A 25,526-nucleotide genomic window follows, 5' to 3' on the forward strand; every position below is an offset into this window, starting at 1 on the left:
CGAAACAAGAGTCAACCAAAATCCTACGGACAGTGCACGCCGAACGAGCCAGTGTGAAGATTAAACGGAAAATAAAATAGAAAGAAAAAGGTTGTGGGGAAAATGTACAGCAGACAGAGTGCGAACAGCGTGTTTCCAGTTTTATTCTACACGACTTCCAAAGGTATCGTATGGTTTTCATTGTTGAATCTGTTCCAGTAACGGCTTTACTTTTCGTAACAAATAATTAAGCGATAATTTCACTTGAATCAGTCGTTTTAACCGCTAGCTGTTTACAATACAGTGATTCTCTATATATGTCGCAAAGGCCTGGATGATAAACGTCGCGGAATTGTCCCCACTACCGCGGGGTATAGCTCGTTAGGGGCAACGAAGCCATGAAGAGAATTCACTGTATGTACAATGAAGGTATACAAAATATTTAGTTTACTGCTATCGTATAAATTATTATTTAAGTAGGTTTATCAATATTGAAATATTAAATGAGCAAGAAATTAAATAAATATTACATGGAACTTATTCAACAATCAGTTTTTATTGTTGGTAATAATAAATATTAACCCCTTCAAGACACTTAAAAATCGTCAGCTAGAGGAATTAAATTTTTGGAAAAATTACCTATTTCCATTTTCGAGTTTTTATATTTTTATACAAGTCTCGTAAATGTAAATGGTTAATGATATGTAAATGATTAGACTGATTTTATGCATATATGACAAAGACTAGTGGATCAAATACTGTTTCATTGTTTTCAACAATTGAATGTAGCAGTCCAGACATTAATGAATTCACATAGTCGACGCAACGAACAACTAAAACGTAACGAAAATGTTGAATAACTTGTAATTTGACTACAATAAAACTGTCTGAGTAATTTAATTGTTTTAAGTTGACTGTAATCAATCTGCAAATGTATAAACCTGTACAAGCGTTCTGAGTCTACTAAAAAAATTTCCCTAGGTTATATTAATGTATAATTATCAATGGATAATTTACTCTCGATTAATGAATGGTGAAAATACTGTAAGTTTATAGTGTTTGAATGATGTTTTCATAAAATGTCTGAGCTGGGTCAATATCGATTGTAAATAATTCGTTTTAAAGTGTCCCTGTGAGTTTCGGAATGTAAAAGAAAGTCTAACAGTGTTTACATAGTATAATTACGATGTCTCTGGAATGTTATAAGATTGTGTGCAGTGTAGCAGTGTAGCAGTGTAGCAGAGCACTAGGGCATTCGTTTTGTTTATTAACAGGTGGTGCGTGTGTGAGTTTCGTGTGGTAATAGAAAGAAAATAGTAGAGGCCGGCCAGAAGTCAAACCAACATGAACACAAAAATAAGAGATGCTTGTCTGTTACACATCGTGCTAACTACGAACAGAAACAAATTAAAAAGAAAACTAACATAACAATCTCTCATTCAATTGTTTTGTATGTAGGACAACATTGTTATGCAGAAATTCATGTGAGTGTGTAATTTGAATGTGTAACAGTAACAAGTAATACAAAATGTCAAATAGTTGCTGTCTACGCATCACCAGAAAATATTGGAAACCATGAAATATCGTGTTTGTAAAAATACGTAACTTATGAAACATAGTACATATGCGGGCCTTTAATAATATGAACTATCCAAATTATAATTAAAATTACATTAGGTCGTGAACTAAATCTCTCCGAAAACTGAAAATACCTTCCAGACAATTATATATAGCTTCGATCGTTTCTACAAATGTTGTTGTAAAATCAAATTGAACGCTCTCAGAAATTAGTTGTGAACAGAAGAATTTAGTTCATAATCTAGTAATTGAGACGTGAAAATGATGATTAATTACAGTGTATTTTCACGCGTATTATTTCACAGTTTCTTCGAAAACTCTACACTTGTAAAACACTAGAAAACTACACAACTAACGGCACGGTGATCATAATAATAACACAAAACTGATTATGATTCAGAATGAAACCCATGGAATACACGAACCGAGACACAGATTGTATTTTACTTACATTAAAAACTGTATTAGCAGCGCGAAGCTCATATCGCGAAGCGTCGAGTTTTGGTGTTGGATCGGATAGTGATTAAGAGGACAATTACGTTAGGGTAAGAGAACGTTACTATGGAGGAATACGGCGCGTGGAAAGCATAGCGGCTTAGGCAGACATATTTTACTGCTTATTATTCGATCAAGTTAAGCTTCATGCATCTGAAAGAATAATAAAATAAAAACATTACGTAGAGACCGTATCGTGCGATCACCACGTACATACTTCATGACTAGATTACTTTTTTCTACGTTATACCAGAACTATAAATCAGTATAAATCAGCATGAGATGAGATGAATCTTCATGAAGTAATTAGAATGATCTTTAAGCTCAATTTTATAAAATAGACAAATTTCGTATCCGTTCAAAATTACCAGGTTTTTACATTGTGGGGGTGTGATCTAGAAGAAACGATTGAAGAAATTCGTTTTTGCATTCATTTGAAATATTTTATCCATTTTATTAACTGCTAAATGTGTATCCACGAATTCTAGAACGTTTTTTGTAGATCACCCTATCCTACATCTTTTTTAAATATATCTGAATATTATACAAAGCGCGTCGGGACGGGAGTATAATTGCAAATTGGAATGTTTTATGAATGAACAAAGTAAATGTAATACAAATTTCCATTACAAACAATATTTACTAACTCTTTTCGAAACGTCGAGATTGAAAATTCGTTTTTCGAGCGCGCGTTTGAGTATTACTTCATTTGTGTCTGACCATTACTGACTGTTACTACTTGTGCTGTTCTTAAGTGATGATACAGTGATACGATATTATTAGGTGTCCCATACAATTTGATACGTTAGTTATACTGAAGAGTGACCACTATTTTTTAAATAATTTAACTATGAAATCTGAAGAAAATTTAAAACAAAATAACTGAAACTATTACAATTGAAAATGACTAAAGTTCTCGGTCTCTTGAAAATGAAATACACTGATTTAAATAAATTTATAGAATATTCAATAAATTATGATTTATAAATTAAAAAAATTACTAAACAGTTATTAGTACCGTTAATTCAAAATTTCTAAATAAATTCTCTGCGGAATCATTGAAATATAAATAATGTATCGTTAGTGTTATTCGTTCAAGTGGAACGAGTAAGTGATACACAGGCACTTTTGTCAGCCACATTGTATACGACGTGTGTATAACGAATTTTCGAATCTGTATTGAGAAAATGTGTTTTTTCAATCAAATTAAACGTGAATGAACTTTATCCCACATTCAATTTAAGTATCTTCTATCACGGTACGCTCTGTATAATGAAAATATGAAATGAGATACTTAAGTCACGGAATGTTGAATCTATAAATGCAAGTGGATTAAAGCGAATACAAAGTAGAACTAGTAAATGCAGATGAGAAAAGATCTTGATGTGGTGTCGACAGTCCGGACACTGATGCGTTTCTCGAAGGTATGATAAGAAAAACGATTAATGCTGCTCTCCATTCACTAATGGAATGACCGATTATTCGAACGTATAACCCATGCACTGAAACTCGTTGCTTCAAACCTTTAATGTCTCGAATATCCTGCGTGCGGACGGCTTTTCTTTCGTCCCTCCTCTCTGCAATCAAAAGATCGTTCGATTTCGTGGGAGACTCGGGATTAGGATCATCAAACGAACACAGAAGTGAGAGAAAAAAAAACAACAACACACACGCAGCGATTATGGCACGTTGTAAAAATATATTCATTTTATTCGATAAATCAAATGTACAGTGTGTAAACGTACAAAGATGTCGAAACTGTCTTTGTGTATTTTGTTATATGATAGGTACAAGAAAAAAAAGGACGCATGCTTAGTCGGAGCTTATGTCTAGCTGTAAAGCGGCGAAATATTTACATAAAAAAAAAAAAAGAAAAAGAAAAAATTAGGATCATGTACAACATTCTATTCATGAGGCAGCCACGCAAGCACACACCAAAATCTATGGTTTTAATAGTCTAGAAACAAAAACTGCAACGGATTTGTGATGCTGCAAGTCCGAAGTTCGTTAATTCTTTTAATGTTTCTTTTCGTTTCAAACCTCGCGCCACGCAGTCTCGACTTACCCATGAAATGGACCTCGGTCTTGCGGACGATATCCACCCGTTCCGCGACATGTTCCTCCGTCTCCACCTAAAACAAATGCGTGTTGGAGAACAATGCGAAACATTTCCGAAAAAGACATTCGTTCAAATAATGTCCAAAAAATTTTGGTCTTCCTTTCCTTGCTCAAGCCATTTGTATGCAAACTTCAATCTGTGATCTATAGAAAGTTCCTGGTGTGACTAAACTCCCCATTCGAAAACCCTCAATTTAATAAAAGAAAATTGATTGTCATACACCCTTTTAAGTTGTTTTCATCGAAATCGGCTTGTGTGAAGCCAGACACTAGCGTTTTATTAAATAATTGAAATGTAGCAGAAAGATTTAACTTGTGGAAAGCATGAGGGAAAGTTAGTAACAGGATTTAGAAACTATTCGAAACTGAAGCATTTATCAAATATTGCCGCTAAAGAAGCTATAGTGAATTAAAAATTGTTTTAATATTAAATTTCGAGAAATTGTCTACATTTTAACCGTAGTACATAATAAATCGTACATCGAGTTTTAAAGAGATAGCTTCGACCTTCAAATGTCTCTACTGTAGATTCAGTGACGAGAAAATTTGTTTAATGTTTAATTAATTAGCGGAGAGTGCATACGCCTGAGTGGTAAACTGATTTACATTCAGCCCTGTATTATAGAGTTGAAAGTGACAAGAATATCTTACTTCCGTGGCTTCTGTAACCTCCCAAGCGCGCGGCCGGAAGTCCTCCGGCGCGAAGTGCGTGATGACCTCCTCGACGGTGACATGTTGCAGCTCGATCATTCTCATGAAAGCACGGAAGCCAACGGTGGCAGCGACGACGCTTTCGTCTGTAGTCGTCTCCTCCGTGAGGACTTGCGTGATCAGAGGTCCGTGACCTTCTCTCTCCACCAGCTGAACCAGAGCATTCTGGGCCTCGGGTGTCTTCAGCGCAGGGAAGTTGTCCGTCCTGTATAGACTCTCGTTAATCTCATTCACAGAGACACCTTGTCGCACCAGGAAACCGATCGTGGCCAGTTCCCGAAGAGGAGCCTCCCCAGGTCCGAATTCCTTCGCGTGAACAGTCTCCATGATCTCCTCGACCTCCCTCGCGATATTCTCCCTTTCTCTCTCCACGATCTCCTCGATGCTCAGCTCCTCACGGAGTTTCTTCTCCGTCTTCTTCTTCTTCTTCGGCTTCTCCTCCACGATCGCCTTTCTTGGTATCTCCTCGGAAACCTCTTCTTCGGTGACCATGATCTTCTTCGCTTTCCTCTGCTTCGCCTCCATTCGCCTGATCTCCTGCACGCTGCTCTCCGTGTGCACCTCGGACACCGAGACTGTCTGCAAGGTCTCCGATGTTACCTGCGCTCGGTCCACAACCGATTCGACCACGAAGTCCGGCGCCAAGTCCTCGGTGGTTACCTCCGAGACGACGACCACACTTTCGCGCTCTTCGACCACCCGTTTCGCACGCTCTTCGGGTTTCGGGACCAGATCTCGAGGCTTCTGATCGTCGATCTTTTTCAGGGACGCCGTCGCTTCCGTCATCACCGGCTCTTGCACTGGTACCACCTTCTTTGCCCGGGATACCTATTTATTTTAGGATTAATTGTTGAATTAACGGTTGCGTTACTACCACATCTGTCCCATTTTCCAGATAATAAAGTCTAGACGTAATACAGAGTGGACTAAAAGCCCGAAGGGGTTGAAGTTTTAAGAACTTTTTCTGTAAATTTAGAATAAAAGATGATGTAGTCATTAAATATTGGAACACCTTCGCGTCTTTTGGACCATCCTGTATTGGAACGGAAAGTTAGTAATAGGATTCGCCTAGTCAGATTTTTTTTTTATGCTTTCTACTTATGTTAAGGTTGTTTAGATTTTGGTATTTACCTCTGCGGGCTTCTCTTCTATGACCTCTGTCGACTCGAGCACCTGCGTCTCCTCGATGTCGACGATTTTCCTGAAAGTGTAATTTACAAATGAGTGAATTATGAACAGAATTTATGACGTTCAAGTGTGCAAATAATAACAAATCTACGAACTTTTCTTCCGGTTGTTCTTTAGGACTCAGCTTCTCCTTGCGCACTTCTTTCTTTTCTATCTTTACACGTTCGGCTTTGATCTTTTCTTTCGTTTCCTTAGCCTTCCTCAGCTCGGTTCTCTTCTTCTTCGGTTTCTCTTTCGGTTTAACTTCCTTAATTTCCTCCTCGACGACTTCTTCATCCTCGTAGACCCTTCTTTCACCCGTTATTTCTGTTAACAATGTAAGTTTACAAGTAGAAATATATAATTTTTCGTGATTGATATAAAGTACAATAGCAGACTTATTTCGCGCTGTTGTTAAATCGCGAGATTGTTTACCTGTCACGTGCAATCTGGCTTTTGTGGTGGCCAGTCCAATTTCGCTGGTGGCTTTGCAAACATAAGTGGCGTCGTCCTCTTCGGTCGCGTGTTTGATTGTAAGCGAGGTTTTCTTTTCCTCCTCGTTGAGACGCACCTTTATGTTCTGCGTGTTCATCACCATCTTGTCGTTCTTGTACCATACCACATCTGAAAATTTACAAACGCACAGATATTATCCTGCTTCGAAAAATGGCGACAGTGTACGTTAGAGACTGTTTGTTCCTGATTTGAACGGAAATTCCAATCGCTCTTTTTAGATCGTTGATTCATAATCTTCTGTTTCAAGACTACACGATTTTTACAGAAGTGATTACCCAGTAAACAATGTGCTCTTGATTTGCTTTGAATTTGCCATGAAAATTTTGCACAATTTTGCACAATATTTACTCTATAAAGGGGCCTAGGTTTGGTCTCAATTTGCTCTCGATTTGGCATGGCATTTTGCATGCAAGCTTTTCACAACCAAATGACCAGCATTATCTCGCAAAGTACGATTACAAGAATATAATTGATAATGTTAATAAAATGATAATATTACAAGAAATTGCAAGTTTGCTATACCTGGAGTAGGATGGCCGGAATAACTGCACTCGAACACCGCGGTTTCACCTTCCCTCGCGTAAACATCCGTAATTTCTTGAATGAATCGTGGTACAGTTTGCGTGGCTGGAAAAGACAATGCACAGCAAATATTCAATCAAATGTTATCATCGATAAAGGAAACACGCGGATAGATCAGTTACCTGATGTCTTGCTTGGTGATTATGCGACTCGCGTGACTCCGATGTCAGTAATCTGATTAGCCAAGAAAAACAAATATACACACGTACACAAACAAATCCATGCCAAAATAATAACATCTCTACAATCAAATAAACCAACAACGCGAAACAATTGATTTTTTTTTTTTTTGGGTCGTATGCACTTTTACTGTTTTTCGAATTCTTTTCATTTTAATCATTCTACTGCTGCATATTTCATCTCCTGATCTTTGATATGTTTAATTTATACTTGTACGTACTTATTTATACTTAAGTAAACATAAAATTATAATCATTTCAACATATACGTATAAGAATCAGATATTAAGTGCTGGAACGCAAAACCAGACAGTGTTCAAATTTCCATCGTTTTCTACCATGATTCGTACTTTTTGACAAATTAAATCCATAAAAACAGGAGCACAGACTACAATCCAAAGAAAAAGAGGCGATTAAGAAGATTAGTATCGAAATAACTCGCAAAATCTACCTGACATGGTGCCTCTCTCATCCTCGCTGTGATGATCGCTACAAGATACCTCGGACGTTGACATATTTCCCGCCAATCCGAGATTCCCGCTGCATTGACTCTCCAGCAACAAGAACTCCTGCAATTCCTCTTGGCTGTCCGCCGTATGCAATTGCTGGAACGCTTCCAAATCAACTTCTCTAGGCTCGAGCGGATACATTTTCGGGTCCATCATCAGATTCCCAATGCGACGCTCCTTGGACCATCTGGCTACCGGGATTCTAGATTTCGGATAAGTATGATACTTCCTCGCATGGTCGTACTCTAGCGTTGTCTCGATCTTTTGCGCATAATTCCTCGCGACTACCTTGCTCTGTTCGCTACCGGTGGACGCCTCGCTATTTTCTTCGATCGGTGACAGATAAAATCCAGGCTCGGGAACATTCAGAAAATCGGGATGCATTCGCACGTGACTCCTTTTCTCTGACCTCGGCGGCGGAAATTCGTCGAAGTCCAAAACGATCCTCTTTCTTTTCTCATCCCTTAATGCCTCCATCATCGATTCGCTTTCAGCTGTTACGCTGTCGTCTATTATTTTGCAGGCGATAGCGTTGTTGCCAAACTCCTCTATCAATTTGCTCCGTCTTGTCACTCTGCTAGCAGCTACTTTGTCAGTTGCCGATAGCTGCTTTGACCTTTCCATCCTCGTCGGAGAAGGCGAACTCGATTTTCTGGTTGTTGTATTTCTATTGTCCGAAAGCTTAGCGCACTTAGCTCTGACCGGCGACGGAGACCTGACCTTCGCACCGATCTCCGTATCAAGATCACTCATCGTCATCTTAGCAGACGAAGCGAATTTTTCCACCGGACTCTTCGGTGTTCGCAGTTTCGATTTTTGCGCGATCAATTTTCCCGATCCACTCGTCTGCACCTCTCGTTTCACCTTGAACGACGCAGTAGACGAAACTAGCTTCGTTTCCGAACTCCTCTTCGTGCCAGATTTCTCCAGATTCTCGAAAATTTTCCTCCTCGTCGCTGTGTTCACCTCCTCGGCATCGATCGCCAATTTATCCTCCCTGATCTCCAATTGGTATTCAACGTCTTCAACTCGTTGCTCGCTAGATTCGCTCATCTCCCAAGAATACTCGTCAACGTTGATCTCCTGTTCGACTCCCATCGAGTCCGAGTGTCTTCTGGCCAGGTAGAAACCCATCGAAGACGTCTCTTCGTCTTCCTCGAAGCATCTCTTACCTTCGTCGTCGATGTTCATCAACGTCCTCGTCGACGAGAACTCGCTGATCATCGTCGAACTGTTCCGATGCGAACTCTCGTCGCGAATCGCACGATCGTCCAGACTGTCGGTCGAGAAACTGCATTCCGGTTCACTCAGCATGCAATCCAGTCCCTCGGACTGACTCTTACCTCTGAGAGCTTCCTGCATCTCCTCCATCTCGGCTACCCATGACGGTTTCCTGTATTCCTTCGTCCCGAGGATTCCTGCGTTCGAGAACACGACAGAACGATTAGACACCCGCGTGGACCTTCGACCCTTTCAGCTCCATCTTCAAGGCTATCTCGCGGGCGTATACTTAAGCGTTTATGTCGGATTAGAGCGATTCGTCTTCGGCCTATGAATCATTCCGCGAAACCCTCGAAACCTGACCGAGATTAATAAAAACTGTTGAAGTCTATTCATTGTACAGGGTGGGCCAAATATAAATATCTCTGTTATCAATGAATTTATGGAAAAAATGCTCCGGGCGAAGTTGTACTATTTAAAAATAACTTTGGAAGAAGATAACCTTATCGTACAACATAACCTGACAATGTTTTCCATAAAATCATTCTAATAACGGAGATATGTAGTCGTTCCCATTTCAATTCTTCACCCCGTACACGAACTAGCCTCTTGTTTTTAAAGGGAAATATCATAAAATGATGTAAAAATTCGAAAACTGTACATAAAAAGAATTGTTGTAACGACTTCATTACTTATATTGCGAATAAAAGTAACATTGTTAACACAGGTCATAAAATGCTAGTCTTTCAGTATTCAGTAGAAAATAAATAATAATCTACAATTATTAATGATTTTTTACAGAACCAATAAGTTTAGTAGAATTCAATAGTTTCTAGCTAAAAGAAGAAAAAATAAGTAAAAAGAGTAGAACGAGATCGAGATCGATAGGAAATTGTTGTTTCGCGTGATTATTCAGCGGCGAAGTAGATGGAGCTGAAACGGCCCGACGAGTTAGCAGAACGCTGGATAAAAGAATATAAAAAAAGTGTAGGTGAAGGATGTGAGTGTTCAGTGTGAGTCTGATATGATCGTCAAGGGGAGGTGGCGGGATAAATTAGGAGATTCATCGATGATGATTCCCGATCGAAGAGCGCAGCTGAAAAGAACTCGTATCAAGCAAATTAGCGAAGCATCCACCACATTTTTTAGAAGATTCGTCTACGGCTAATTCGAAGGCATAGTTACCTTCTACCGACAGGTATGTCGTCGTGGTCGATACGCCGAGCGGATTGTGCGCTTCGAACACAATCTCGCCCGTGTCGTCTGGATACGTTTCGGCGATCGTCAACACCGATGTGCCGTCCTCGAGTTCTTCGATCTGGAATTCTTGAGACGGCACGATTTCTGCACCCTGCTTGTACCATTTTCCTTCTGGCTTCGGTTTTCCTTTGACCTTCACTTCCAGTCTGCAACGAACACTCCAAATTTTAGTCGGGGGAATACATATTTTTATGAAAACATCGCTTTTTCGAGGCTTCAGAAAACGAAGACACGAACGAAATTTTACTTTCTCTGAACTGATTTATGTACTCAAAATTGAAAATATATTTTCTCAATATTTCTTCAAAATAATAATTTTATTATTTTGAATTATATCTCGTTTTAAATGAATATTTATCGTTACAGTTATAGACAATCGAATAGGTTCGTACCTGGTTAGCTCTCCATCTTTTGTAGGAACTAACTGAGGAAGTTTCTTAATTATCTCCGGTGCGGATTCTTCATCCGTATCGAACAGGGGAGTTTCCTGAAAGCAATTTCCATATAACAATAGTTGAGAACAATTCAGTTATTAGGGATGCCAGTAGGGAATGTGAAATAGAGGAAATTATCTAATAGACAATCTGTCTGAGTAATCTATTAAGTATTTAATCGACAATGTTGTACAATTATATTTACGTAAACGGACCTTGGGAGATAAGAGGTCTTCTTCCGAACCACTTTGCCCTGTAGTAAGTGACGTCGCAACGATCGAGGATGCAATTTCCGAGTCTGGTACGTACTCGTATGCTGAAAATTTAAGAATCACATTTATGAAAATCCTAGAATCGATGTATAATATTTTATTTGTGTACAAGTATCCACAGTTCAGTTACGTGATGACGTATCTGAGACGAGTTTGCACATGAAGGGGTTAGCATAATTGAGAAAGTTGGGCAATTACCTTCCACGACAAGCGACGACGTGCAAACAGCTTCGCCGACAGGATTCACGGCACGACAAGTGTATTCGCCGGCGTCTTCAGGGAATACCTCGGTAATGGCCAGACTACAGACACCCTCGGTATCTTGTAAAATGGTAATCTCCTTGCCCTCCTTGATCGGTTTGTTGTCGTGGTACCATTCGATTCTTGGCGTGGGCTTGCCTTGCACGACGCACGTCAGATTCGCGCTTTCACCGTCCATGACCCTGACCGGGGATAATCTTTTGACGAATGTCGGCGAAACCAGCTCCACCGTCTCTTCCCACGGGACTTCCAATAGATTTATGGTGGCTGTACAGGTGACCGACCCGCCAACGTTCTCCGCGCGACAGGTATAAGTGCCGGCGTACTCCGTTTTTATCTCGTTTATCATCAGGATCGAACGGTTCTCTTGCGTTACGATCCTCACCTGAGATGTAGACTGCAAACACAATTTTCACATCGAGTTGAAAAATCCCCGCTTCAAATTTTACATATTCAGCATTTTTAGTTTCATACATGCAAGTGAAAGGTTTTACTCGTGATTAAATAAGTAACTAAATGATGAAGTATTTATTCGAAATAGTACTCACTGAATTTCATTACCTAACATTACAGCTAGTGGAACATTAAACATAAGAAATCTAGTATTTGCTAGCGCAAAATGTATAGGTTATATTATACTCACGAGTATTTACTTATTTTTGTGCATACGTCAAAAAATATTTTTTGACTATCGGCGCACAGTACATTTTTGCATTTATGCCGTATAGAATTTATAAATGGAAACAACTTTTGGGAATACCAGTTTTTGAATTTAAAACAGTACAAGATATTGTTAAGAATGGTAAAAAGATATTTATACTCGTTTAAAAACTTTTCGGTATAGGCAGGTACACAATATTTATGGAACTACAAAAATATAAAAAGAAAATATATTGTGTACAAAACGAAATAATAAATATTTTATATTTACATTATATAAACGAAATATTGTATATGCACAATGGCGGATGCGCGTAAAACGCGGAATCCAAATGAAACAGCATAATTTTCGCAGAAAGTAAAGATAAAGTTGAAATACCTCCAACGGACGGGTTTCGTGGAACCATTGGAAGGACGCAGTGGGATAGGACTCGACCTTGGCCTCCATGATGACCACCTCTCCTTCAGCAACGATTTGCGGTTGTATAGGCTCGATGAATCTCGGAGCTTTCACCTCGTCGGTCTTGTCCTGTCGTTCTTTCACCGTGACAGACCCAGAGCTTCTCGCCTCGCCTACAGGGTTCTGTACCCTAATCTCGTACTTGCCGCCATCTTTCTTCTCGACATCGGGAATGAACAGTTCAGCCGTATTCTCGTAGATGTTGATCACACGTTTGTCGGACGGAACGATCTCCGTTCCGTTTCTGAACCATTTCACCTCGGGAGTCGGTTTGCTCTCGAAATCGGCTGACAAGGTCAGAGGCTGTCCTCGCTCTGCCACCAAAGCTGGCAGAGGTCTGGTGATCTTCGGCGCCCTTAGAACTTCCGGTTTGCTGACCCTGACCACGCTGCTGATCACCAAATTCGCTCTGCATTCGGCGCGACCGAATTTGTTCACTGCGCGGACGCGATAAATCGTTTCGTCCTCTGGCGTCGGCTCCAGTATCTCCAGTTTAGCCTCTCCGGTTTCAGGATTGAAACTGATCTCCCTGCCGCTCTTCGGCTTCAGCTCCTGCTCCCCGCGGTACCATTTTACTTCCGGCATCGGGGTTCCGGTGACAACGCACTCGAGCACTGCCGGTTTGTGCTCCTCGACCATCAGTGGTTTTATGGGTATCGCAAAGTGTGGTGCCACGCCCTCCTCTTCTTTTTCTGACGATAGAATTTGGTATTAACGTCATAGTCATTACGAATTTCTCTGAACACCGGCAGACTTCATGCACAAACGTTTTCCGGCACACAGTGAGGCAAAAAGGTATTGGCACAGCATTATTTAAGTGTAACATTTTTAGGAAATTTTTTGTAGCATATAGTTCTTGATTACATGATTTTCTATAAAATTCTTCAATAGTAAATCATTAAATTTGTATAATATTCCTGTGTACAATAAACTACTATGAAAATTAAATTGCATCAATATGCTATCTTTCTAATACAGATTATCACAAAAAAAAACTTAGTGTGTCAATACTTTTTCGATTTAATGTATTCGTTTCAAGAGCGGAAGCTTGTCCCTATTTAACGATGTGTTGCAGTTGTCCTAGATTAATGATCTAGTAATATTCAAGCTTATTGTGTAACTATGCAGAGCGGCCATTGCGGTAGACAAGAAAACACTTGAAATTACTAGTCTGTGAAAAGTGGCTGTACGAAAAATTGTAAGCGAATCAGTAAGATGATTGAAAGCTGAAATTTAATTATGCAATTATCTCATATCTAATATTTTTCAAACAGATAAATGTATTGTTGAATTACTGATCATTATAACACTGCAAAAAATTATTTATTGTAAGGACTCGTAAACGAATTGTGTATGACAATAAACAGCTTTTCTGACACTCACATAATTGTTTTACTGTTTTATCGTTTATTTCTGTAAATTGAAATGGTCATTATGTCAAGGTCATTCTAGATTATGTTAAAAATTGCTAATAAACGGAATGTTTTTTCAATTAGTATAACAAAAAGGCGGTAAATGTTTAAACTGTTTCAACCATCTGAAAGATTCGTATTTCACCAATTATTTCTCAAGTAAGCGCAAGTGCCTGTTGAACAAATTGTACAAATGACATAAACACACAAAATTCAACCAGCCAAAAGAACGAAGCCTGTGAATAAAAATAATTTTTATAATCATCAATCAATCGTAAAATAATCTTTCACTCTTTCATAAATCATAAAACTGGTCTTATGCTTTTGGCCGGCAATAATACATTCAGAGTACAACAAAACTGAAGCGGTTTCTAAAATTGCTGAAATACACTATTCAACGCACATTTTGTGTTTCGACATTAAATCGATGATTTCTAAATCATTTGACTGACTGCTTAAGATTAAAAAAAGAAAATTGAAGGCAACGCAGAAACATGGCTGTCAAATTCGCATTTAGTGCACGACAGTCTACAAGTAAATTAAATGTCAAAACAGCAAAAATTCAGAGCGGCTGTACAGTGGTAATTAAAACCAGAACAATCACACGGACATCATCATGAACAGTTTGAATACCGAATATCACGAGATTGACGGTGGACGTGGCCACCCCCGCAGGATTCGACGCCCTGCAAGAATACATGCCGGCGTCCTCCTCCTTCACCTTCGTGATCTCCAAGGCGGCGGTTGTTTCGAAAATGGTCATGATATACTTCTCGCTGGCGTGAAGCTCCTGCTCGTTTCTGTACCAGGAGATTTCTGGGAACGGATTGCCAAATACCGTGCAAGTGAACCTTGCGGTGGTCTCCGGTTCAGCAATAACCGGCTGAAGTTTTTGGATGAATCTCGGTGCGATCTTTTTGTCTTTGTCCGTGATCGATATCTCGACCTGGGTACGCTGTTTGCGTTTTCTTCTGCGATCTTCAGCTTGCACTTCTTCCTCTACCCTTTGCTCGACCTCGACCACTTGTTGCGCAACATCTTCGACCTTGACAACCTTCTTGGTCACCTGGGTCTTTTCAGTAGTGACCACGGTCTCTTCTACTTTCTCTACCGGCGCAGGTAACTCTTCAGGTTTCTTTGGTCTCCTCCTGGTTATCTCGATAACCGATTCTACTTTTTCTACTGTCTCCTCAGGTACCTCTTCTACCTTGACAGGTGCTAGTTCTGGCACCTCTTTCTCTTTGGGTTTCTCTTCAGGCTTCTCTTTCTTGACAGGTTTCAGGACCACTTCCTCAGGTTTCTCGACTTCTTCCGGCTTCTTCGGCTTTCGTTTCGTTCGCCAAGAGACCTCTGTGACCTCTTCGACTACTTTCTCTTCTTCCTTGACCTCTTCAGCCTTTACTTCTTCCACTTGAACCTTCTCGGGTACCGGTTCTTTCGGTCTTCGCCAAGGCATTGTCGGAGCCTCTTCTGGTTTCTTTACAATAATTTCTTCGGTCTTCATTTGAACGACTTGTTCAGCCCTCTGTTCTACGACTGTTACCTCTTCCTGAACTTCAGTGACAACTTTCTCTTGATCGATTGGCACAACGGTAACTTCTTCGCGGAAGTCGACGACCTTCTTCGCCTTCTTGCCACGGCGCCATGGGAGTTTCGGTGCTTCCTCCTCCTCAGGCTTCTCTTCGACTTCTACAGGTACAATTGGCTGTGGTACTATCTCCTCTCTCTTAACTTCTTCTGGCTTCTCTGGTTTTGGAATCGGTTTCAGTTTCACTTCTTCAGGTTTCTCTTCTTCCTTAGGTACTCGTTTTACCGGTTTCAAGGCTACCTCTTCGGGTTTTTCTTCCTCCGGTTTTGGTAAACGTTTCACAGGCTTCAATTTTACTTCTTCAGGTTTCTCCACTTCTGGCTTTTCTCTCTTTACCGGCTTCAGTTTTATTTCCTCAGGCTTTTCTCCTTCCTTAGGAAGAAGTTTCACTGGTTTCAAGGTTACTTCTTCAGGTTTCTCTTCTTCAGGTTTCTCCAATCGTTTTACAGGTTTGAGTTTCACCTCCGGCTTTTCCTCTTCTGCTTTTTCTTTCTTAATCGGTTTTAGAGTAACCTCTTCCTTCTCTTCTTCTTCTTTTGGAAGCCGTTTGGCTGGTTTCAAAACAACTTCCTCAGGTTTCTCTTCCTCTTCCTTGGGAAGCCGTTTGAATGGTTTCAATTTTATTTCCGGTTTTTCTTCTTCCGGCTTTTCTTTCTTAATTGGTTTCAATGTAATCTCTTCTTTCTCTTCTTCCTCCTTAGGAAGACGTTTTGCTGGTTTCAAAACAACTTCCTCAGGTTTCTCTTCCTCTTCCTTGGGAAGCCGTTTGAATGGTTTCAATTTTATTTCCGGTTTTTCTTCTTCCGGCTTTTCTTTCTTAATTGGTTTCAATGTAATCTCTTCTTTCTCTTCTTCCTCCTTAGGAAGACGTTTTGCTGGTTTCAAAACAACTTCCTCAGGTTTCTCTTCTTCTTCCTTGGGAAGTCGTTTGAATGGTTTCAATTTTATTTCTGGTTTCTCTTCTTCCGGCTTTTCTTTCTTAATTGGTTTCAATGTAATCTCTTCTTTCTCTTCTTCCTCCTTAGGAAGACGTTTTGTTGGTTTCAAAACAACTTCCTCAGGTTTCTCTTCCTCTTCCTTTGGAAGCCGTTTGAATGGTTTCAATTTTATTTCTGGTTTCTCTTCTTCCGGCTTTTCTTTCTTAATTGGTTTCAATGTAATCTCTTCTTTCTCTTCTTCCTCCTTAGGAAGACGTTTTGTTGGTTTCAAAACAACTTCCTCAGGTTTCCCTTCCTCTTCCTTTGGAAGCCGTTTGAATGGTTTCAATTTTATTTCTGGTTTTTCTTCTTCTGGCTTTTCTTTCTTAATCGGTTTCAATGTAACCTCTTCCTTCTCCTTTTCTTCCTTAGGAAGTCGTTTCGCTGGCTTCAAGATTACTTCCTCAGGTTTCTCTTCCTCTTCCTTAGGAAGTCGTTTGAATGGTTTCAATTTTATTTCTGGTTTCTCCTCTTCCGGCTTTTCTTTCTTAATTGGTTTCAATGTAATCTCTTCTTTCTCTTCTTCCTCCTTTGGAAGCCGTTTGGCTGGTTTCAAAACAACTTCCTCAGGTTTCTCTTCCTCTTCCTTTGGAAGCCGTTTGAATGGTTTCAATTTTATTTCCGGTTTTTCTTCTTCTGGCTTTTCTTTCTTAATCGGTTTCAATGTAACCTCTTCCTTCTCCTCTTCTTCCTTAGGAAGTCGTTTCGCTGGCTTCAAGATTACTTCCTCAGGTTTCTCTTCCTCTTCCTTAGGTAGACGTTTGAAAGGTTTCAATTTTATTTCTGGTTTCTCTTCTTCCGGTTTTTCTTTCTTAATTGGTTTCAATGTAACCTCTTCCTTCTCCTCCTCTTCCTTAGGAAGTCGTTTCGCCGGCTTCAAGATTACTTCTTCAGGTTTCTCTTCCTCTTCCTTAGGAAGACGTTTGAAAGGTTTCAATTTTATTTCTGGTTTCTCTTCTTCCGGCTTTTCTTTCTTAATTGGTTTCAATGTAACCTCTTCCTTCTCCTCCTCTTCCTTAGGAAGTCGTTTCGCCGGCTTCAAGATTACTTCTTCAGGTTTCTCTTCCTCTTCCTTAGGAAGACGTTTGAAAGGTTTCAATTTTATTTCTGGTTTCTCTTCTTCCGGCTTTTCTTTCTTAATTGGTTTCAATGTAACCTCTTCCTTCTCCTCCTCTTCCTTAGGAAGTCGTTTCGCCGGCTTCAAGATTACTTCTTCAGGTTTCTCTTCCTCTTCCTTAGGAAGACGTTTGAAAGGTTTCAATTTTATTTCTGGTTTCTCTTCTTCCGGCTTTTCTTTCTTAATTGGTTTCAATGTAATCTCTTCTTTCTCTTCTTCCTCCTTTGGAAGCCGTTTGGCTGGTTTCAAAACAACTTCCTCAGGTTTCTCTTCCTTTTCCTTCGGAAGCCGTTTGAATGGTTTCAATTTTATTTCTGGCTTTTCTTCTTCCGGCTTTTCTTTCTTAATGGGTTTCAAAGTAACCTCTTCCTTTTCCTCCTCTTCCTTAGGAAGTCGTTTAGCTGGTTTCAAAGTAACCTCTTCAGGTTTTTCTTCTTCTGGTTTTGGTAATCGTTTGAACGGTTTCAATTTCACTTCCGGTTTTTCCTCCTCCGGCTTTTCTTTCTTAATGGGTTTCAAAGTAACCTCTTCCTTCTCCTCCTCCTCCTTAGGAAGTCGTTTAATAGGTTTCAGAGTAACTTCTTCAGGTTTCTCTTTTTCTGGTTTTGGTAATCGTTTGAATGGTTTCAATTTCACTTCCGGTTTTTCTTCTTCCGGCTTTTCTTTTTTAATGGGTTTCAAAGTAACCTCTTCCTTTTCCTCTTCTTCCTTAGGAAGTCGTTTAGCAGGTTTCAAAGTAACTTCTTCGGGTTTCTCTTCTTCTGGTTTCGGTAACCGTTTCGCAGGTTTCAATCTGATATCAGCTTTCTCTTCTTCCGGTTTTTCTTTTCTTACCGGTTTCAACGTAATTTCCTCTTCAGATTTTTGTACCGTCGGCACTTCTTCCTCAGGTTTTGGTACCTCTTCGATCTGAACTGCTTCTGGTACTTTCTTTGCTTTCTTACCACGGCGCCATGGTAGTTCAGTTTTCTCTTCTGGGGCTTCCCCATTTTCTACAGTTTCTGGTTTCTCTAATTTTACGGGTTTAAGAGTCACTTCTTCTGCCGTTTCTTCCTCTTTCGGTAATTTCTTAACCGGCTTCAGAACAACTTCCTCCTGTTCAATCTTTTCATCAGGCTTCTTCCCTCGTTTGGTAGGCTTCAATACAACAGCAGAGAAGTCTTCAGTCTCAGGTTGCTTTTCAATTTCCTTCACGACCTTCTCTTTCTTCGGTTTACGCCAACTGACTGCAGATACCTCTTGTTGCTCCTCTTCAACTTTCTTCTCTTCGGTAACCTCTGGCGTAACGTCTACGGACTTCTTCTTGCCTCGTCGCCATGGCAACTCCGACACCTCCGTTGGCTTTTCTTCCTCCACTTCCGGTTTCAATGGTTTCTCCACCGGTTTCAACTTGATCTCCTCCCTCGATTCCTCTTCTTTCGGGAGATGTTTCACCGGTTTCAAGGTGACTTCCTCTTTCTCTTCCTTCTCTTCAGGCCTCTTGCCGCGTTTCACAGGCTTCAAAGCCAGAGATTTGAAGTCCTCGACTGTTTCCTCCTCTCTCTTCCTCACTACTTTGTCTTCGACAGTTTTAACTTCTTCCGGTACTTTCTCAACCGGTTTCTCCTTTTCGACAGGCTTCTCTTCCGGTTTCTTCGGTTTCGGTTTCCGGCGCCAGGACACTTCCGATACCTCTGTCGGCTGTTCCTCTTCCGGTCTCTCTTTCTCCACTTCTTCGGGTTTCGGTTTCTGGAATGGTTTCAATTGAATTTCTTCCTGTGGTTTCTCGTCGGGTTTGCGTTTCGGAATGGGTTTCAGTTGTACCTCCTCTTTCTCCTCTTCTTCCCGTGGAATGCGTTTTACAGGCTTCAGGACTATCTCCTCTGGCTTCTCTTTCTCTTCAGGTGCCCGTTCGCGTCTGACTGGTTTCAGCGACACCGATTTAATGTCTTCAACCGGTTCCTCCTTCTTCTCGGGTATCTTTTGCGGCACTTTCTTGCCTCGAAGCCAAGGAACCGTCGTTTCCGTCGGCTTCTCCTCCTCTTCAGGCTTCTCTTCCGGCACTTCGGGTTTCTTCTTCTTCCCTCGTACCCATGGAACAGGCACTTCCTCTGTTGCCTGTTTCTCAGTCGTCGTTTCAGTCTTTTTGATGTCGAGAAGAGACGTGTCATCCTCCTCTCGGTAAGGTGCTTTCTCCGTTGGTTTCTTCTTGCCTCTCGCCCACGGTACCGGTACTTCTTTCTGCTCTTGCTTCTCTTCAACGTCTCTCTTCACGTCGAGCAACGTTTGATCCTCCTCCTCGTGATACGGCGCCTTCTCCGTTGGTCTCTTCTTGCCTCTCGCCCACGGTACCGGTACTTCTTTCTGCTCCTGTTTCTCTTCAACGTCTCTCTTCACGTCGAGCAACGTCTGATCCTCCTCCTCGTGATACGGCGCCTTCTCTTTCGGCTTTCTCTCTTTCCTCCAACTGACAGCCTTCTCCACCTTCTCTTCCTCAATCCTCTCGTCTTTATCGATCTTTAACAGCCGCGTGTCTTCTTCTTCAACAAACTGAGTCTTATCGACCACCTTTTGCAGGTCCACCTTCTCCAAAGTCTCCTTCGTGATTTGTTTCTTCTGCGTTTTCGTCGGTTTCAGAGTAACCTCTTCCACTACTTCCTTCTGGACTTCCTTTTGCTCGACCTTGGTCTTCTTCAAGGTAACCCTCTCCTCGGTCCAAGGCTTCGATTCCGGCTTCTTCTCAACAACCTCGGGTTTCTTCTTCACCTTCTTGTCAACTTGAAGAACCTCCTCCGATGTTACTTCGAGAAGAGTGGTGTCGTCCTTTTCGACGTACACACCTTTCTCTTCGGGTTTCTGCGGTGCTTCCTTCGGGGTTTCTTTAGGCACCGGCTTCAAGTCCACGCGATCGAGACTCGGTTTCTCGATTTCTGGTTTCTCCGGTCGCGATGGTTTCAACTCCACCGTCTCGATCGTCTCTTTAGGAGTTTCTTTCTTTTGAGGTTTGGTCTTCTTCAGGGTTACCATCTCTTCCGTCCAGGGCTTAGGCTGTTCTACCTTCTCGGTCGGTATCGACTCCTTCCTCGTTTTCTTGATCTGCGTGTCTTTGGTGACGTCAAGCAACGTTGTGTCTTCCTGCTCGACGTAGTCCACCTTCTTGGTGACCTCTTCTATCGTCTCTGCTGTGGTCTTCTTCGTCACTGATTTCAGATCCACTGTTTCAAGACTCGACTTCCGGATAGGCGCTTTGGTAATCTTCGACGGTTTCAACTCAACGGCTTCGATGGTCTCCTTTTCAACTTCTTTCTTCACATGCGCCGCTCTCTTCAACGTGACCTTCTCCTCTGTCCAAGGCTTGGGCTGCTCAGGCTTCGCTTCGATCTTCTCTTTCCTCAACTTCTTCACCTCTTCGGTTCGAGATACATCCAACAGAGAAGTGTCCTCCTCTTCAGCGTACTCAGACGTTGTCACCTCTGACTCTTTAGTCACTTGTTCAGTCACTGTCTTCGGAACTGGCTTCAAGTCCACCTGCTCCAGACTAGGCTTACGAACCGGTGTTTTGCTAATCTTGGATGGTTTCAACTCAACCGTCTCCAGAGTTTCCTTCTCGACTTCCTTTCTCAAAGGCTTTGCTTTCTTCAGCGTGACCTTCTCCTCAGTCCAAGGCTTAGCTTGCTCGACTTGCTTCTCCTCGATCTTCTCTTTCTTCACCTTCTTTATTTCTTCGGTTCTCGATAGATCCAACAGGGAAGTGTCCTCCTCTTCAACGTACTCAGATGTTTTAGTGATCTCTCCGGTGACCTTTTCTGTCGCTGTGGTCGGAACCGGTTTCAAGTCCACTCTTTCCAAGCTCGACTTCCTGATCTCCTTCTTCACGATCTTCGAAGGCTTCAGCTCGACGGACTCCACGGTCTCCTTAGGGATCTCTTTCCTATCAAGCTTCGCCCTCTTCAGCGTTACCTTCTCCTCTGTCCATGGTTTTGGTTCGTCCTTCTTTCGCTGAACGTCTTCGTCCACTTCTCGAGTGGTTTTCAGAAACCTCGTGTCCTCTTCTTCGGTGTAAACTTCGTCCGTAGTCTCTTCGAGACGTGTTACCTTCTCTTCGGTCCTGATCTCCTTCGTCACGTCTTTCAAGACGGGTTTCAAGTCGACAGGCTCTAAGCTGGGTCTCCTGATCTCCTTCTTCTCAATTTTAGCCGGTTTCAGTTCGACTTCCTCTAACTTTTCCTTCGGTAGTTCTCGAGGCACGTGAGGAGTCTTCTTCAGGGTTACTGCCTGCTCCGTCCATGGTTTCACTTGGCTCTCAGCTGCTTGCAGCTTGTCCAAGGAAGTGTCACGGGATTTTGGCTTTGCTTTCCGCCATGGCGTTACGCCGGCGGGTCGAGGTCGACGATGCACCCGCCCTTTTCGCCAAGGGAGAGATTCATCGCCGGGTGCTAATGGTATTTCTAATGGCAATCCGTTCTCATCCAAGGGCAATGGTTCCAGGACCACGCCCTCGCCTGTTCCTAAACCTGTGTATGGCTTTTCCCCGGTTTTCGCTCCGGGCCCTGCTTCCACAGGAACTTCGTAATAACCACCTTTCCTTTCTGCAATATTCCGAGAGTCCAAGTAATTTTATTGTTTTATTTCGTTTAAGCTATTCGCTGAAACGACACTCTGGGAGAAAAAGCTTCAAACCATGCTGTACAATGCGACATACGGACACAGGTATGTTTTAACTATAATTGAGAATAAAACGAAACTGTTAATCTTCATAGATGAAAGTTATTTGGAATCTTTTCTTTTCTGCTTTAACACGTATCGAACCAAATGACTAATATTAGTCATGACTAGACTGTGGATTTTATACGTTTATGACAAAAATTTCTTATTTGTTCGTTTAGTTTTAACAGTTACATTTTATTCGATTAATAAAAGTTCTGGAGCATCATATACTTTTGATGAAATATTTAAAGGTAAAATATAATAGTGAGGAGTATTTGTTTAGTTAGTATCATTTCGGGAATTCCAAGCAGGATAAATATAGAAGAGAAACTACAGAGCAAAATAAATGCTCCCGTTTCATTAAAACTGTCTTGTACTCTCAACAACATAAAAGTTTCTTATATACATAAAAATGTATAGAATAATAGTTTCAGTTATTTGAAATAGTAGTTTCAATAATCAGACGCCGAGGAGTGTAAACATAAGACGGCTCGGGTATATCTCCTGCACGATACAAGACGCTGGCAAGACCCGTGTTGTTGACAAATATCGAGAATTCACTGTAATGGTTTTATATTACTTCATTAAATTCTGGAAAATTAATGCGAGTTCAATATTAAGAGAATTGTATAATTGAACCACTTACAAGTTAAGTAAAGTTTGACGAGGAAAGTTCGAAACACAAAGTTTATAATTTTGTAATATTTGATACAAGCATTTAATACAAATGACTGTTACATGTTCCATTATGGGAACATTTTTATTTTAACTTGAAATTATATATTGTAATAATAATAGTATCGAAGGAAATAAAATTATGTAGCAGCATTATCCAAGAGATTAAAAGCACATATTGCTTATGAATTCAGTACTTGACATGTGGGTAGATATTCAATATTTTCGGATGTGGTCTTCAATTATACATAAAGTGGACATTGTAAGACGAGTCACATGTTTAAATAGTGACAAATAATTTGCTGAAATTACGTGATCTTTGATAGTTCCCAAATTTCAAGAACAACGGTTTATTGTATGAGACGTCCGAGTGACATGCCAGCTGCGATCGCTTCCAAGGATCTTTTATTACCACTATTAATTTGCACAGTAGCAAACAATAAATTGATTAAATTGATCCATTGTAACACAATGTTGTGTTATCGGTCCTGTTTACATTTATACTGTCATACAAAAGCAAAGTTCACCGTTCTAGAATATAAATATCAAAGAAACTGTAGATCATTATGTAAATTTGTGTTTGGTAATTTCAATAAGAATCAATTATGCTTTATAAGAACTCCGAATGGAGCAGCATTTTTCATTGAAATTGATCAAACATTCAAGCATAGAGATCTATGAGAATAAGTTCTATAAATATATGAAATTCGTGTTCTAATAATAAGTAAGTCAGGAAGTAAATGAGCAAATATTAAACACTGTCTGGAATATGATTTCGAATGTGCACGTGTGCGGTAAGCCAATATATCACTGTTAAGATGATAACTGAGAATGTGCAGAGAAACTCAGCACGTGATGCATCATACAACTTGTCAAGAGCAGAACAATATCTGGGTACCCTATAAATTTCTCTTCCTCACTTCGGAGCATGTGTAAATGCACTTGAAAATGTCTGTTGCACAATTTTGGATAGAAGGTTTGTGGAGCGGGGCCAAATCAACCTCGCAAAAGAGAAATCAAGGCAAATCGCCAGAGGATTGGCCTTCGGAAACGATGGCAAATGATAACCTCAAACAAATATGACGATGATACGATTTCTATCAAAAATAAACTGTGGCACGGTCTCTCTGGTTTTCACGTAAACAAAATCATTTTTCCTTTAACATAACCCAAATTTATCGTAATATTATTTCTTCCAATTTTCATCGTCAATTTCAAACACGATTTCAAAGAAACGATACAGATTTAATGTTTGGACAAGTAAATAATTTTCATAGACTATTATGAAATTAATGTTATGAAACTTATACGTGCATTAGTACCTTATTTTTTGCAGTAAAATTCGAAGTTTATTCACGAGTCATTTTATTGTGTATACATGTTTTGAGTATTTCGCAATTTCCAATTACGTACTGTGATTACAGCAGTTTCTTCAAGAGAAAAACGTACATTAAAGAAATTGATAAATTATATAATTATACATGTACATATGAGCAGTAATTGCTTAAAACTTTTATAAGTCTAAATAATGTTTGTATAAGTATAAAGGCTAAATCTGAAGGCAAATAACATGAATCAGATTAAAAACTATTTCTTATATGGATACTTATGTATTGTAATAATTATTCCTAAAAATGAGAACTTTATCCATTACTGAATTTAATAATAATTAATTTCTGTTTTCTCTTCAATACTCAATACAGCTGATATTAAATGCAAGAACGGGAAAAATATTTTAAAGTACAGAGAAGTTTAGTGAGAAAATAGAGAATATTCGCTGGCACGTGAGATGTTTTCCCGGACACTAATTTTGAATTCCTTATATAACATGAAAAGCATTCTTACGCATAATTTTCTCCTCGCGCGTGTTCATACATTTCACGTAAGGTAGCAGAAGCAATTTATTTCTCTAAATAAATTCTTTTCGAGAATTTGAGATTTTTTCTTTGCACGTAAAGGAAAGATATCCACGGACCACATGAAGGTCTGCGCTGAAAGGTTTCGCGCAGATGAGTGCATTTGTTTCTTTTTTATTCTCAGCAGGAGGTTGCGGGCGTAATATCAACGAAAGAACACTGGTCTCAACCTCGCGTGCCTTTATTTTTAAACACGACGAAAAACAGACGATTCGTCATACGTGGGGCAGAATCCAAACGAAATTTTTCAATCTTGTTTTTTCAAATGTATTTTTACATTGGTCACATTCATCACCGCCTTCGACCGATGAATAATAGAATTAACATCGGTGGCAACTTGTTTTTCTCTTGGCAGTCTTCGTGAATCGAAACAAACAATATATTGAAAAAATCGTGGAAATCTGTTACGCTACGAATAAAAGATTAAGAATTTCAAAATTCACTTGTTTCATGCTGTTCTCGGTTAGTAAATTCAAATTCTTTCGTCTCATATTATTGTGCATCAGTAAATGCACACATTTTCACGGTAAAATACTTTTTTTATTGCTGCTGTTTTGGTTCTGGTGAAATTTGAACATTATATTTTCAGACGAAATCAATTTTAACTGAAGTATGAATAGTGAACCAACAAAAAAATCTACTAAATTATTTTTTTTCTATCTCATTTTGACATTGATAAATGTCAAGTAAAGCAAAATTTCAAATATAAATTTATTCAGAGAAATTCTGGAAAGTGTGGTAGATTTTGAAATG

At 40.1% G+C, this 25,526-nt stretch overlaps 1 protein-coding gene across 21 annotated transcripts in view; it reads right to left on the minus strand.

Annotated features, from left to right (window-relative positions):
* Sls (sallimus) overlaps positions 1-25,526 on the minus strand; it is a 197,246-nt gene that overhangs the window by 39,370 nt on the left and 132,350 nt on the right. For 20 of the 21 annotated variants that reach the window (XR_013082566.1, XM_076790970.1, XM_076790966.1 and 17 more), the window contains 14 exons: positions 14,448-22,064; positions 12,322-13,094; positions 11,220-11,679; positions 10,965-11,065; positions 10,708-10,802; positions 10,241-10,461; positions 9,178-9,252; positions 7,087-7,191; positions 6,484-6,672; positions 6,165-6,375; positions 6,013-6,082; positions 4,822-5,709; positions 4,118-4,184; positions 3,576-3,629 (listed from right to left, as the gene is read on the minus strand). Coding sequence is in view for 20 of the 21 variants with exons in the window: in XM_076790970.1 (XP_076647085.1) it covers positions 3,576-3,629; positions 4,118-4,184; positions 4,822-5,709; positions 6,013-6,082; positions 6,165-6,375; positions 6,484-6,672; positions 7,087-7,191; positions 9,178-9,252; positions 10,241-10,461; positions 10,708-10,802; positions 10,965-11,065; positions 11,220-11,679; positions 12,322-13,094; positions 14,448-22,064 (10,926 nt within the window). In the remaining variant the exon portion in view is untranslated. Of the gene's footprint in view, positions 1-2,105; positions 2,206-3,575; positions 3,630-4,117; positions 4,185-4,821; positions 5,710-6,012; positions 6,083-6,164; positions 6,376-6,483; positions 6,673-7,086; positions 7,192-9,177; positions 9,253-10,240; positions 10,462-10,707; positions 10,803-10,964; positions 11,066-11,219; positions 11,680-12,321; positions 13,095-14,447; positions 22,065-25,526 lie in introns of those variants that run through there. The other variant, XM_076790969.1, reaches the window with a different exon arrangement.

Source organism: Halictus rubicundus, chromosome 7 (assembly GCF_050948215.1).
Source record: "Halictus rubicundus isolate RS-2024b chromosome 7, iyHalRubi1_principal, whole genome shotgun sequence".
Taxonomy (NCBI): Eukaryota; Metazoa; Arthropoda; class Insecta; order Hymenoptera; family Halictidae; genus Halictus; species Halictus rubicundus.